General features: G+C 36.4%; 1 protein-coding gene across 4 annotated transcripts in view; it reads left to right on the top strand.

Moving 5' to 3' along the window:
• The window catches only part of CSNK1G3 (casein kinase 1 gamma 3), a 60,436-nt gene that overhangs the window by 17,909 nt on the left and 26,520 nt on the right, over positions 1-16,007 (top strand). For all 4 annotated transcript variants that reach the window (XM_081318410.1, XM_081318409.1, XM_081318408.1 and 1 more), the window contains 3 exons: positions 4,561-4,601; positions 13,557-13,626; positions 15,074-15,222. In XM_081318410.1, the coding sequence (XP_081174536.1) occupies positions 4,561-4,601; positions 13,557-13,626; positions 15,074-15,222 (260 nt within the window). The remainder of the gene's footprint in view (positions 1-4,560; positions 4,602-13,556; positions 13,627-15,073; positions 15,223-16,007) is intronic.

The raw sequence follows: 16,007 nt of genomic DNA on the forward strand, positions 1-16,007 counted from the left end.
TGATTGCAGTCATGGCACATCTTGGCGCTCGGAGGACTAGGTTATTGCCATGCGCCTTGCATGGACCTGGCAGAGGTGTTGCTTTCTTAGTGCTGATTTGGGAAGGAGGGACGGAGGGAGGAAGGAAGTTAGCACTGTCTCCTCATGTCTCCAGATTGTCATGCCAGAACCTATGACAGGGAAGCTATTTCTGAGTTTCCTCGGGTTTTTAGACATATGAATGAGCAGTTCACAAACAAGGAAATAGATAGCTATGTACTATGTACTACTATACATTATTTAAAGAAGCTATGGGTAATCTCAAATATTGAAGATTGCAATGCCTCCTCAGGACTTTATAACTTCGCTTTACAGCTTATGGAAACAAAAGTAATTTAAATACTGACGTAGAGTTATATAAAATTAAAATCAGCAAGAATAAAGGGTTTGGGGGAATCAGCTTTTTTTCTTCTTTTCTATTCATAATTATAATCCATGATCATTTAGTGAACCTAAGGGGGAGGAGAGTTTACATGATTAAAAGTCAGTACTATGAGGTCAAGGGACGCGGTGGCTCAGTGGGTTAGGACGCTGAGCTTGTCGATCAGAAGGTCGGCAGTTTGGCGGGTCGAATCCCGAGTACCGCGTAACAGAGTGAGCGCCTGTTACTCGTCCCAGCTTCTGCCAACCTAGCAGTTCGAAAGCACGTAAAAATGCAAGTAGAAAAATAGGGACCACTACGGTGGGAAGGTAACAGCGTTCCGTGCGCCTTTGGCGTCCAGTCATGCCGGCCACATGGCCACGGAGACGTCCTCGGACAAGCGCTGGCTCTTCGGCTTTGAAACGGAGATGAGCACCGGCCCCTAGAGTTGGAAACGACTAGCACGCATGTGCGGGGGAACCTTTACCTTTACCTTTTACTATGAGGTCAGTTGTTGTATCATGCAGTAATTATAGCCTCTTACCTTGAGATGGAGGTAACTATTTCTAATTGTTGATACAAAAAAAATCAGAATCGAATTTGGAAATTCCGGTAACAAGTTGATACCTTGATTCCTGTGTTTAGGTAAAGAATCATGGAACAAATAACAAAATATACAGTACTGTGCAAAACTCTTAGGCACCAATTAGATCTGTTGTAATAACAAAGGTATAATGACCATATATAATTATGTGTCAATCTCCTTATTAGAATACAACCAGAAAACACAGGAATTTTTTATGCAATATTCAAAAACAGGAAAAAGCAAGAAAAAAACAGCTTCCATAGACCAAAGTGGCAGGTATGTAGTATGACTTCCCCTTAACTTGGCTCCCGTAAACCTCAATGGGATGCAACGTTACATGCTGTCATTGCTAACACCTACTATTTAATGCCAAAATGCCAAAAGGTCTGTAACACCAGGTTTATGCAAGTCATGCTTGAGCATTACATTCAGTACATACACATGTTCTATGACTGTAATTCATTGGAAGCTTGCTAATAAGACTATTTTCAATCACATCATTCCAGTCAAAATGCCAAAGATCACAGAATGTGACAGACATAAAATCATAGTTTTTCAGGGCCACTCTCAACAAACAAACTGGATATTCAAGATGTTATAAAGAAATTTGAGAAATCAGAAGAGGTCAAGGACAGAGAAGAACTGGAAGGCCAAGGAAACTTCCAAATTCTTTTGAGACGTTCCTCAGAGTTTCTTCTTTGAGAGACTGGAAGAGGTCCAGCAAGGACCTGACTCAGCATCTGGCAGCTTTATCAGGATGCCAAGTTGATCCCTCTACAGTCTGAGAAGCTTGATTGGGAATGGTTTTATGGAAGAGTAGCAGAGGAACAAGGTGAAAAGGCTAAGGTATACTAAAGCTCACAAAAACTGGACTGAGCATCAGTGGAAAAGAATGTTATGGAGTGATGAATCCAAATTTGACATTTTTGGCAATATGTGAGAAGAAGAGTTGGAGAGAATGGACAAATAAGTGCTTGCGGCCTTCAGTGAAACATGATGGAAGGTCTGTCCTGGTTTGGGGCTTCATTTCTGCCAGTGGTATTGGTGATATTGTCTGTATTGATGGGATCATGAATGCTGAAAAGTACAGACAAGTTTTAATTCATCATGCCATTCCTTCTGGAAAACACCTGATCGGGAATGGGTTTATTTTTCAGCATACTAACAATCCTAAGTACACTGCTACTACAGTTAAATCATACTTAGGAAGGAAAACAGCAGATAAAACACTGACAGTCATGGACTACCCTCCACAGAGTCCAGATCCGAATATTATAGAGGCAGTATGTGATCACGTGGACAGAGAAAGAAAGAAAGAAAGAAAAGACATGAAGAAGAACCCTGGGAAGTGCTAAAAGAAGCCTGATATAATATACCAGAAGATTACCTCAGAAAACCTCAGGACAATTAGGAAAAAAATGATGCAAGAAATTAAGGAATGAGGGGGCCTTGGCCTACCGAATTGGGAACTTTACTATCAGGCTGCCCTCTTAGTTTGGGGCAAGGAATGGATAAGTCTAAGGAATAATCGATTGTTGAGTTTGGAAGGATTTGATTTGCTGCAGGGATGGCATGCAGCTCTTTGGCGGGAAGGTACTCCTCCAAGCAAACAGTTTACTCGCCACTACATAAGGGATATACTGATTCAGAATTGGGATAAGATAAGGGCTACGTACTAAGCGCAAATTCCGTGTTGGTTATCAACTTTGGAAGCCTTGACCCATCCGACCCTACTCAAGAAGGGAAGAAGACCAACTTATAAAGAACTTTTAGATAGCAGGGGAGAACTCAAAACACGACAAGATCTGGCTCAGCAAGGGTTTCAATTGGAGTGGTGGGCCTACCTGCAGATCCAGTCAAGGTATAAGAAGGATAAGGAAGGAAGGGGTATTTATCTGAATCTGCAGGAATTAGATAAGATTTTGCTGGGTCTGGAGAAAGGGATGATATCTAAATGCTATAAATTGTTGCTAACTAGGGTAGTAGGGGAGGAGGTTGTAAAAGATGCGATGATTGCCTGGGGGAAGAATTTTGGTTATGCACTTCCACTTGAGAAATGGGAAGAGATTTGGTGGACTAATATGAGGCTGGTGGTTTCCACGTCATATAAGGAGAACATATACAAAATGCTTTATAGATGGCATCTCCCTCCGGCTAGACTTTCCAAAATGTTTCCCGGATTGTCGGCCGATTGTTGGAAGTGTGGTAAAGGGATTGGCACATACTATCACTTATGGTGGACATGTCCGGAAGTGGTTAGATATTGGATGAGGATCCAAAAATGGATAGAGGAAATCACAGGGTGTTTAGTTGATCTTAAACCAGAGATGTATCTGCTTGGCTCCAGGCCTGGAAATATTAAGAAGGAAATATGGTATTTGGTTTTACATATCTTAACGGCGGCAAGGATGGGGTATGCTCAATTTTGGAAGGCAAATCATACCCCGCCGGATGAAGTTATAATTAGGAGAATACTTGATTGTGCAGAAGTAGACACATTGACCAAGAAGTTGAAGGGTAAAGAAGAGACACCAGCATTTCTATCATGGAATAAATGGTATATTTGGATGGATAAAAGATTAAAGAAATGAGGGTGGCTTGGAGGTTGGTCAAAAATGAAGTGATATAGTCTTTGTTAATGAATAAGCTTTGGAGTTGAATAGTTATAAGAGACTTAATGAGTGGAATATAATTGTTAGTTTAGAAGTAGATATAATGTAAAATTTTTGAAATGGTTTTCAATTTTTTGATTTCTTTGTTTTTTGTATATTGTAAATGTTTTTTTGTCTTTGTTGGTGTATGGTGTGTTTTTAACACGAAATGTAAATAAAGATTCATTTATAGAAAACCTCAGGACAATCTTCCCAAAAGAGTTCAAGATGTGCTTAGAGCCAAGGGAGGTCACACTGAATATTGACATTTTGCCTGAAGAAGCCATTTTGTTCTGAAAACTCTGCTTGTTTAAATTTTGTGTACATATTTCCTATATTTTTTGTTTCAGAGACTGAAAAATAATTATGAATGGTTATTAAAACAAAGCGGGTGGTGGCCTAGGACTTTTGCACAATACTGTACATATTGATAATGTACTTGCTGTGGCTTGTTCTTCCATTAACATACAGTAATTAGAGAACTCTTCATCTATGCTGCCCTCTCACTCATTCCTACAAATCCTAGTATTCAGATTTTCAAGCTCCCACATAACTCTGAAAAGGGGAAGAGAGAGGGTCCTTTGTGTATTTTGGAAGAAAGGTGAGAATTAAAAACATTGTTTTAAGGTCTGCATTGATATTTTTTAACTGTAAGATAACATTTGAATATATTAAATTGTTACTATGAGCACAAGTAAAAAAATATTAAAATAATGTTCAGTCATTGAAATAATAAGATAAGCCAAAAAGATTGAATTATATTAGTGTGTTTTGATCTGTACACTAATGTATGCCATTTTTGCATAAGCTATTAAAATATGTTTGTTTTTTTTGCTATACTTTCATTGAAATTTGACTGATAGGCTGAATTTTCTTATATATAGAGGTATAAATTCTAACATTCCTGTTTTTTCATTTTTAAGGAAAAAATTTGTATACTAATGAATATGTGGCAATTAAACTGGTAAGTTAACATTATTATTTGAGATAAAAATGCACAAGATTTTAATCTGTTTTCAAGAAGTTTAAAAAAAATCATTGAGCTTGTTCAAATAATTTCAGTGAAATACAGGCTTTCTCTTTTTATTTGGATATCCCTCCCCCATCACTCTTTGAAATTTTAAATTACAAGACTGTAACATATATATCCCTTCAAATTATACACTTTAACATGAAAGTCAAAATAAAGAAACTTTGTGCTGATGTTGTACCATGTTACATAGTATGAGTTTGGCCTCATGAAATAATTCTGAAAACAATATAATTTCATTATTCATATCCAAAAACCTTATTTCTTAGGATTGGAAGAAAAGTATTTGATTTTAAAAAGTAAGACTATTTTCTTGTGAAGTGTATTTTCTTTTATGCTTTCATAGCTCATTTTCTTTTAATTTTTATAAAGTCAAGAAAAGGCAACCCAGGAGCAATATTCTCTTTTCCAATCTCTTTCATGATTAATAGTTAATAATTGAAAGTTAAACAATATGGCAATGTATATTTTAATGCAGGAAATACAGAATGCCTTTATCCCATATTCATAAAGTAATGCAAAAGTTGTAAACATGTCCAGAATTGCAGCTGTAGCCTAAACTCTTATCTCTGGATAAAGAGGAAAATTGATATCAAGGGGTGAAATGTTTGAATGTGCATGCTTATATTTAGAATTGCACATAATATTTTAAACCCCAAAACACTTTGACCCAATAACCAAGTGGTCTGACCATGCCAGAAATATCCAGAACTCAAAAAAAGATGTTTGAGCTCAAACTCAAAGAACTTCTGGAGTGGTTGGGTGTAATTTGTTTGAAGGCCCTGCTCTGAAGTTCAAATGAAGCTTTTGAACTTGAAGTATGATTTTTGTGCACACCGTTGGTCTATATTCACATTCATCTATCTGTTTATACTGTACAAAGACTGATATATTGTATATTGAGCAGAATAGAAAAGTTTAAGGATTTGGGGACAGAAATGAGGTTATTGCTTATTATTGGAAGCAATCAATACTTTACTCTCTCTAATGAAATAAAAAGATGCATGTGCTATGATAATAGCTTTGATGGTTTTTGTAGCAATCACTAGTTCATCCGTGGATGTTATATGACTTCCCATTCAAAGTATCAATATTGTAATTTTGCCTTATTGAAATTCAGTTCTTAAGTATTACGTCTCATAAATACTGTGTGAGAAGCCTACACATTTGCAAGACACACAAATAGCCACGTCATGCCGAAATCTGCTATTTGCTGCCTCCTGCCCAGTGCTGCTGCCATGAGGCCACAGAACAAGCTGTGCGGCAGTAAGAAACCGATATAGCAATTCCTTACCTTCGCCGGCTTGTTCTGTGGCCTCATGGCAGCGGCATTGGGTGCAACGCATGAGGTGGCAAATGGCCGCAGCTGGTGCCAAACAGCCACGTTGCACTGTTTGCCACCTTTTTCGCAATGCCGCTACCATGAGGCCGTGGAACAAGCCGGGCGGAGGTAAGGAATCGGTATACCGATTTTATTTATTGGAAAAAAGAATTGATACATTTTTCTAAAATGCTATGTATTAAATGATTTATTACCTTACAATATTTCAGACAGTTGCTTTCTTGATAATTAATATAAAACAGGTTTTAAATTAGAAACTGCTGCCAATAAGGTAGGAAAAAAAAGGCCAACAGCCACCCACAAGTCAGTAAATAGGTCTTTAAACCCCCTTTGAAGGGTTATCAAACCTTCACAAAAATAAAAGGAACAAGAAGCCAATTTCAACATCATGGGGCCAGTTGCCAGGGGAAGCCATTTCTGTACAGAATTTATAATCTATATTAAAAAGGCCTTGCTCAAATGTAGGAAGAGGATGGTTGTAGAGAAACAAGCAGGCAACTACTGATGAGTCAGAAGCTCTTAAACAAAAGCATTGGTAGTTTATACTGGCTTGAAATGGGAATTGGTGGAGTAATGAGACATAAGTATAGAATGGAAGGTTTGGAAATACCCAGGTGTAGTGTTCTGAATTCAAAGGATGGAGAGAGAAGTCAGGAGCATCTGCAAAAAGATGACTGTACTAATCTGATTATGAAATAACCAAGGGAAACAACCAGAAAAAATACTAAATTTCTCCATCAGAAACTCCCGGATCCTGGGGTGTCCACTATCTCTGCTATTATTTATACTAACACTGGAAGTATTGAATAGAAATATCAGGCAAGATATAGAAATTAAAGGACTGGAGATAAAAGATGAAAAATACAAACTGCAAGCATTTGGAAATGACTTGATTTTCATATTAGAACAACTGCTTGAAACAAAAGTTAAGCTTATGGAGAAAATAGAAGAATTTGGAGAAGTGGGAGGGTTGAAAATAAACAGAGAAAAGACTAAAGTACTAACTAAAAACTTAACAGGAAAAAAAAGTAACTAGCAAAAAAAACCAAACCTTCAAATAGTCAAAAATATTAAATATTTAGGAATTTATTTAACAGCAAGATGTGCAACAATAAAAGAAGATAACTATGTAAGGTTGTTAAAACAAATAAAATTGGATCTGTAAAAGTGGAAAAATTTACAACTTTTAATTCTGGGGAGAATAGCAACAGTAAAAATGAATATCTTACCAAAAATACTCTTTTTATTTCAAATGATATCTATAAAACTGAGAAAAACCTTTTTTGATGAACTAAATAAAACTACTGAAATTTATCTGGCATGGAACAAAAGCTAGAATTAGACTGAAAATGTTACAAGAAGCGAAAGAAAGTGGAGGACTTGGATTGCTGGACTGGTCGCTATACTACCAAGCAACTACGTATATTAACATGGCTAAAAGAGTGGATAATGCTTAGAGATAAAAGACTATTATACCTAGAGGGGCATGACCTACCACTTGAATGGCATGTGGTATGGGAAGAATAATACATAGATACTTTCAAAACCACTTTATAAGAAATGCACTTCTTCTAGAATGGGAAAAAATAAAAGTGAAAATATATTAAAATACCTGGATGGCTTTCAACGATGGAAACATTTGCTTACCCAAATTTAATCAATTACGAGAAAGTTGTGACCTATAAAGATATTTTGGTCAATGAAGGGAAATTGAAAGACAAAGTTTACAAGAACAAGGTATTGATCTATCATGGTGGCCATATTTGCAAATTCAAACAAGATATGAAAAAGATGCTAAAACAATGGGATTTTATAAAGAACAGACAGAATTTGACCAGATACTGCTAAAAACAGATGAAAAATTGATTAAGAAACTATAAATATTTGTTAAACTTAGAGATGGAAGAGGAACAAGTAAAAGAAGCAATGATAACATGGGCAAAGAACTTTGGACATAATATAGAATTAGAAAACTGGCAAAGATTATGGGAAAGAAATGCTAAATTAACGAAAGCAGTGGCTTACAAAGAAAACTTATACAAAATGTTTTACAGATGGCATCCAACACCAGTGACATTAGTGAAAATGTTTAAAAATACATCAAACAAGTTTTGGAAATGTAAACAAAAACCAGGTACTTATTATCATATCTGGTGGACATGCTCTAAAGCTAAATGATTTTGGTCAAAAATACACATATGCTTGGAAAAAATGACTAAAAAACATAGATTTCAAGCCAGAATTGTTTCTGTTAGGCATAATAGGAGGAAACTACGAGAAAGATTGTATATATCTAATTTTACTGCAGCAAGAATTGTATTTGCCCAATATTGGAAAAATGAAAACTTACCAATGGAAGAAGAACTAAGAAAATTTTAGATTGTGCAGAAATCTAAAATAAAATTAAAAATAAAAATAAAAATAAAAGAGAAAGAAGACTCAGTGTACTTTAGAACATGGGACAATTTTTACCAATGACTAGAAAAGCGAGTTAGAGAGAAAGGAACTTGAAATGTACTATGTAACATTGAATATATACTAGTAAGAAGAAGATTATTGAGCGATTAATTAACATATTGATTATAATACAGAAATTAACTGTTACTTATTGTTTTTTAAATACATGAACCCAGACAATATGCTGTTCGCTAAATATTAAGAATGTTTTTTTTTAAAAAAGCAACCCTAACCTTAACCCTAACCCTACAAAATTAATAAAATACACAAAAAAGAAACTCCCTGATCCTTTGAATACTTATGAAACAAAAATATACAACCTTCTTTGTGAGAGTCATAAATTGGAAGAGAATTGAATGAACATAAGTCAAAACCCTGAGGCTCCAGTGGAGGACACTGGAATAATTTGGGAATCAGTAGACTGGAGGAAAACACAATAAAGAATGAAAAGGACCATCAGGCTGAAACATATCAACCATATAAAGTGAGGTGATGAAAGGATATTGAAGATGAAACATTAATAAGGCATTTCAATATAGCAGACTGTGTGTATTCATCAAAGACTTCAAAAGACTAATAGATCTGAGTATCGTCAGCATTGGGTGAGAATTAATTTCTCACATTGATAAGCCCAGCAATAATTACCAAATGCAAATAATCGTTGGACAATCATGAATAAAGCACACAAGGGAAGAATATTAAGGATATATTAAGAATCTTAAGGATAAAATAGGTTTCAGGACTGATTCTCAAGGGGAAAATCCTGGACTGTATACTATGCATACTTATAGTATGCGTAGCAAAACATACCTATAAGAGTACTAAAAAAAGTACTGCATGTATTTCAATTCCCTCCCCCCCCCCAATTGTTTTCTTCTGTTTAAATTTTCTGGAGATTTTGACTCTGCGTCAGGCAGTTTTATTTCCTTTTGCATGTCCCTACACATTGTTAAAGTCTGCTCTAGAAAGTTGTAGAATATTTCTTTAATAACTTTAGGTATTGAATTGGAATGTTAATATATCTTGAAATATACAGAGAATAAAATTTCTGATATTTAAATGCTTGATACAGAACAAAATCTGATAAGGTAGGCCTGTGTGAAGAAATAACTTAAAAAAACCTAAACTATATAATATCAGGTACCTTCTAAATACTGCAGTACAAAACATTCCAGAATGTAGGTACGATTACAGAGAAAGTATATGTGAAGTTGTGGCAAAAATCATGTAACAGCATCTGATAATCTTACCCACTGTCTAGCCTGTTTCTGGAATGGCAGGTTCTGATCCAAAGTTATTTAGGCTTTTTCTGAATGTGCTGAAAGCAAAGCTTTGAACCTGGCTCTGTAGCTAATAGGTAGGTCATACTGTTGATTCAACATTGGACATGTCTAAGTATGTCACTGTAACTTCAATATTAGGAACTTGTGTAGATCCATATAAGTCGTATTGCAATAATTTAAACATGGGTGATGGTGCCTAGCTATTCTATTCCAGAAAGCATTAAACTCATTTACCAATCAGAGCTGGTAATAAATGTTTATAGCCATAGAGTCACATTATGCTCCAGTAAGATTGATGAGTCTTTGAGCATTTCAAACAATATACTTATTCTCTAGGACAGGGCTTTTCAACCAGTGGTACGGGTATTACCTGTGGTACATTGGCACCTGGCAGGTGGTACGCGACCATCCTAGAAAAGTGGTAGCGGGAAAAGGGAATGAGGTGAACTGGTGGCAGCACCACACAAGGTTGAGCGAGAGATGGCTGGAGTTGCAGTGCTGTCAGGGCTCAGTTGAAGCTCCAGGATCAGCACCAGGCTCCAGCTGGAGCTTGGCACTGATCCTGGCGCTTCTGAGCCCAGAAGAAGCGCTGATCAGCTGGAATGTTGCAGCATCTCCAGGGTCTTGTGATTTACATTCAGATGCTTGGCAACTGATTCATATTTATGATGGTCACAGTGTCCCAGGGTCATGTGAAGTGACCAAAACCTGCTGCAACCACCCAGCAGGGGGGGGAATAAAAACCAAACACCCCCCCATCCCACCCCCGCTGCCAATCCTCAACAGAAATGCTCAACAATGAAAACTCGGACAGGAGGAAGAGTGTTGCCGGGCAGGCAGGCAGGTGTCTTGCTTGGCTGTGGCTTGGGGGGCACTTTTTTCAGTGCCATTGTAACTTCGAACAGTCACTAAGCGAACTGTTGTAAGTCGAGGACTACCCGTACTTCATCACTTTTTTCCTTTTTTTTTTTTTTTGGTCATCAGGTTTTTGACACCTTGCTAGGCGACTGGTGGTACTTGGATGTTGCCATAGCCTAAAAGTGGTACAATGGGTGAAAAGGTTGAAAAGCCCTGCTCTAGGAGGTATATGGTGCCAACTAGAATAAGTATATATCACATGCTGGTGGGGGAATTTTGGAAGCTGAAGTCCACACATTTGTTGAGATTGAGAAATACTGTGTCCGTAATATATATTTTGTAGTTATTTAGGCATGCATCTGATTCATATATTAAGAGTGCTTAGGTCTTCCGGTGGCGACGCGACGCCGAAGACAGCCGTCTCCGGGCTGCCCGCTCCGCAGCTGTGTTTTTTCCATCGTAAACAGCGCCGATCAGCTGTTTAGATGGATTTGAAGCCCCCTCCTTGGGAGAAGAGGAGGGGGTGAGGCCCCAGGTAGGGGTTGAGCTCTCCGTGGCCGCCTGAGCTGAGAGTTTGGGCGGCTGAAGGATTGAGCCCCCCCGAAGCCTGGGTTGCTCCGAGCTGCGCAGCGTCTCTGCTGGAGCAGAGCCAGGCGTTAGCAACCACCCCTGCCAAAAGGAAATACTTTTGAGTATCAAGATGCAGGCAGAGCGATACAGGAGGTCAAGGTGATGTGGACTTTTAGCTTTACTCTCTAGCTCAATGGATTTTATAGCTTTAAAGTGAAAGTGCGCAATAAGTGAAAGTGGGGAAAGATGGCGGCCAAGACTTCTAAAGCTATTCAGAGTGCGGGGTCTTCCCCGGTGCAACAGACCTCGTTGTAAGCTTTGCTTCCTCCTGCATTTCCTCCGGCATTGACGCTTAAGGAATTACAAGATGCCCTTGAAAAGCATTCACGGTTAATGTCTGATATGATGGATGAAAAGTTGAAAAAGCTGGAGGAGAAATTGGAGAAGAAGATGGAAGAGAAGTTTAGAGCAATGAGGGTAGACATGTTGTCTATGATTGAAAGTGTAGCTGAATGTGTGCAACAGCTGGGTGAAAAAGTGGAGGATCTCAGTCAAAAGAACTCTATATTAGAAGCAAAGGTATTAGAGGAGGAAAATATAAGGGACAAAATGGACGGAGAATTGAGCCTTGTTCAGTACCAACAGATGCAGTATGCTATTAGAATTAGGGGTTTAAAGGAGAATTCTAAAGAAGATTTAAAGCAGCTGATCTCTGAGGCTTTGGAACCGGTATTGGGCCAGCCAGCATCTGAAATTGAGGGAAGTATGGATAAAATTTTTCGTGTAAATTCATGGATTGCAAGACAGAGGAAGTTACCCAGAGATGTGGTGGTCTATATTACAAAGAGAGTAATTAGAGATGAAGTCATTCAAGCTGCTTATGATACTAAATTGGTAGTTGCTGAGCAAGAAGTTTTGGTTTTAAAAGAGATTCCTCCAAAGATTTTAAGGAGAAGGAAAGATTTTGCATTTCTTGTACAGGAACTTAAGAAATGTGATGTCAAGTTTAGATGGGAGATTCCAGTTGGACTGGTGGTGATGCACGAAGGTAAAAGACATCGTTTGGCTACTGTGGCCCAGGCACGTGATTTTTATAGCAATGTGTTAAAAGCAACCCCCCTATCACTTCTGGAAGCTGCAAAGGGATATGGCGAGGGAAAGCCTCAAGATATTGCAGATAGACAGACAGAGGAGAACGGTGCTGGAGGGGATCAAGTTACAGCCTCATCGGTTGCTGCTGGAGAGCAGAGGATGACGCGTGCCGCCCTAAGACGAGCGAGACGAGAGCAAGAGCAAGATAAGCAGAAAGTTATGGAACCTCCAAAGCGTACTTATAGTGAAGCTGTGGGAAGGGCGCGGTCCAAAGAAGATACAGGGGTCATTTCAGACGTGCTCCAAAAGCTTTGGAGCGTCAAGATTGGTGACTAAATCTCTAATTTAGAATGTCAATGGATTAAATTCATCATAGAGGAGAAAGAAAGTTTTTCAATACTTAAAACAATTTAAGACTGATGCTATTTGTTTGCAAGAAACGTATATTAGGGTTATGGACTAAAAGTATTTATTGAATTTAAGATTGGAATGGAAGCTCCTAATCAATAACAAGTTGATTTTTCTTAACTTACTACATATAAAGGTTACTTAATTGGATTATAAATTTTTTAAATTTTTTATTTTATTTTCATTGGAGATTGGAATGGTGTCCTAGACGTATAGTTGGATGATCTGGAACTGTGAGACATTTGGTGTGATATATGCAAGAACTATTTTTGATCATAGTTCAGTTTGGTTGGAGATTAATAAGGTTAATAGAGATAGGCGCTTTTGGCGCGTAATTGAGAATTTGTTTAGAATTTAGAGAAATGTGGGAGAATGTAAATAGTAGATGAAATTTTTTTTTCTTTTTTGAAATTAATATGAATAAGGATTGGGATTAAGAAATTTTATTTAGTATTTGAGTAAAGTTCCTTTTCTGTTTTCTTTCTTTTTTTTCTTATCTGTAATAGTAATATTGTTTGTAATCATTTTACATGAGCTAGAGGGTGATAGAATTAATAGTTTATTGTGATAGCATATGGATGCTTATGTTTGTTTTTCTTTTTTATACCCTGTATTTAGCTCTGGGGAGTCGGGGGGGGGAGGAGGGAATGGGGGAGAGGGATAGGGAGGGTTAGATAGGGGTGGGGGAGGGGGGGATTAAAGTTAAAATGTACTGTAAAACTTTTTAAATAAAAAAAAGAGTGCTTAGGCGTTCTTTTTTCCATGGAGAAACTAACGGGGCAATCACTAGTGCAGTAAATGAGTTACATATCTGCAAATAAATCTTTTTCTGCCTGCCTCTTTTTATTATCAGTATTATAACCATTTTGGTTTTTCCAGGAGCCAATGAAGTCAAGAGCACCACAACTGCACTTGGAATACAGATTCTACAAGCAGCTAGGGTCTGGAGGTAAGTATAATTTGTAGTGGAATAGAAATTGTTATTGAAACAAATATGTATCGGTCAGTATACTAGTATTGGTTTGCCTCAGAAATATGAGAAAGTTTTCTTAATAAGTCTTCTCAGACTCTAAATCTGATAAGGCAGTCAGGATAGCTTTTGTCCTTTCATTGGCAGGCAAGATTTGATCAGTTTTTAGTCAGCCTTTTACGCTTAAGTCAACTTGCGGATAAAAGCTAAATAACCTGGTTAATTAATTATTTCTTATTATTTTGCTTTAAATATATTTTAATTATTTAAATATAACTATTTTAATCAATATTTTACTTTGCAGTATCTGTATTAAATTGGGAACTTGCCATTTAGATTATGAAAGCTTATTAACTAGAACATTGTTGCTGTACTAGACAGTGAAACATTTAATGATACCGTATGTATTATTGATACATAGCAAATTAGACATTTCAGTGCAGTGACATTTAGCATTTGCCTGATAGGCTATTCACAGGTAAACTCACCCATCAAAGTACCTTCATCCTCATAATTCATCCTTTTCAAACTGCCTTGTAATTGAAAAAGAAGTTAATGTGCTTTAGTCATATGTGGCTATAGGTTTGATACTACATACATAAGGTACATGTTTAATTTTTTAAAAGTTATAATAAGCTTTGATAAGATATCTATTCAAACAAGATGCTCTATTTCTCATGGACAGAGCTAGGTAAAAATTTACAAGCTTTTTATACACGTATTTCCCATGACTAGCATTATAAAAATCATCATTGTGAAATAAGGTTTTTCAGAACAAATTTATAATAAATTAAGATTTCATTGATTTTCAAAATGAACCTGTTTGCTATTTTAGATACTAATGAAAGGTGTCCTTGAAGCTTTAAAGTATATCTAGTGGTTAGGCTTGCAGCAAAAAGCATTAGCTATTTCCTTCATTACTATTAAAGTAGTCTCATTAATTTTTTTATCTATAATGAAATGGGAATTTGTTACAATGAAATTTGAGGACACACAGTGATTTTTAGGAGAAATAATCTTTGTTACAGGTTAGGCCTTTGTACAGATTTTATCTAGATTCATTATTTGATTTGCTTATGAATCATTTTGCCCAAAATCTAAGAGAACAGAAATCCTAATATTAAAAGCATTAATAATGTGAAATTGATAGTTTGTATAGTTAATAAACCCATTAATATCTTGTATTGAATAACATGTTCTTCCATATATTTAAGCTTTCACTTGATACTGTTATTGTTAAATAAAAGGCTGAGACTGGACTGTTGTGAAATTCCATGAAGGGATGTTGTTGCCTGTTGTGTTTTTCATTTAATGATTACAACCAAGCAACATAAATTTTCATTTGCAAATACTAAAATAAAATCCTGTTTAGGAACTGAATGCAACTAAATGTGATGAATAACATTTGTTTTTTTTTTCTTTTTAGATGGAATACCTCAGGTTTATTATTTTGGCCCCTGCGGCAAATACAATGCCATGGTGCTGGAACTACTGGGACCTAGTTTGGAAGATTTATTTGATTTGTGTGATAGAACTTTTTCCTTGAAAACTGTACTTATGATAGCCATACAACTGGTGAGTACAGCTTCTCTATAAATTGTCTTCTGTATCTTATACTTAAATAATATGAAAATATAAAGAATGTACAAAAATGTATCATTATTAGGTTCCTGGTGTTTTTTTGAGCTTGTTTTTCTTCCTGCCAATATTTCATTACCACTCTAGGTAACTTCATCAGTGAATGGGAGAGTGAAGTTTTGCTAACTGTTTATAAGTGGTAGGTAATATCTGATTTGATTTGGATTTTCCTTGATTGATTTTGGGCATTTATTATTGTAAACTATGGAGATAACTTTGACTTTGAGGTTGCTTTTATTTAAAAAAAATAGAGAGGGATATTATCTTTTACTTCGTAGTTTCTGTTTAAGTGGTGCTGGTTCCTTATCTGGGTATTGATTAATAAGTATGTGATGAAAAAAGATTTGTTCGTCTTTTTATTTTACTTTGGTTGATTAATTAGGGTGCTATGCCTTTAGGAATTCTCTATCATTTTTTTCATCTGGTTTAATCTAAGATGTCTACAGTTTCCCTATTTAAAAAGTGGGTTGAAGTTGTCTGTTGTGAAACTAAGGAGTTTTTTTTAATCATGACTTCTAACTGCCAGTTGACATTCCTGGATATTTTCTCTCAATTTTCTGCCCCCCGTAATGGTTTTCACAGTTCTTGCATTATATATTGTAAATATTTTTGGTCTTTAGATTTTGCTTAAATAGCTTTAGATAGATATCATTTATTTATTGCTACCATAATGCATAGAAGTTATTGTAATTTTTTGGTAGTTTCTGAGATGTTGGATATAT

The sequence above is a fragment of the Vipera berus genome, assembly GCF_964194415.1.
Source record: "Vipera berus genome assembly, chromosome: 2".
Classification (NCBI taxonomy): domain Eukaryota; kingdom Metazoa; phylum Chordata; class Lepidosauria; order Squamata; family Viperidae; genus Vipera; species Vipera berus.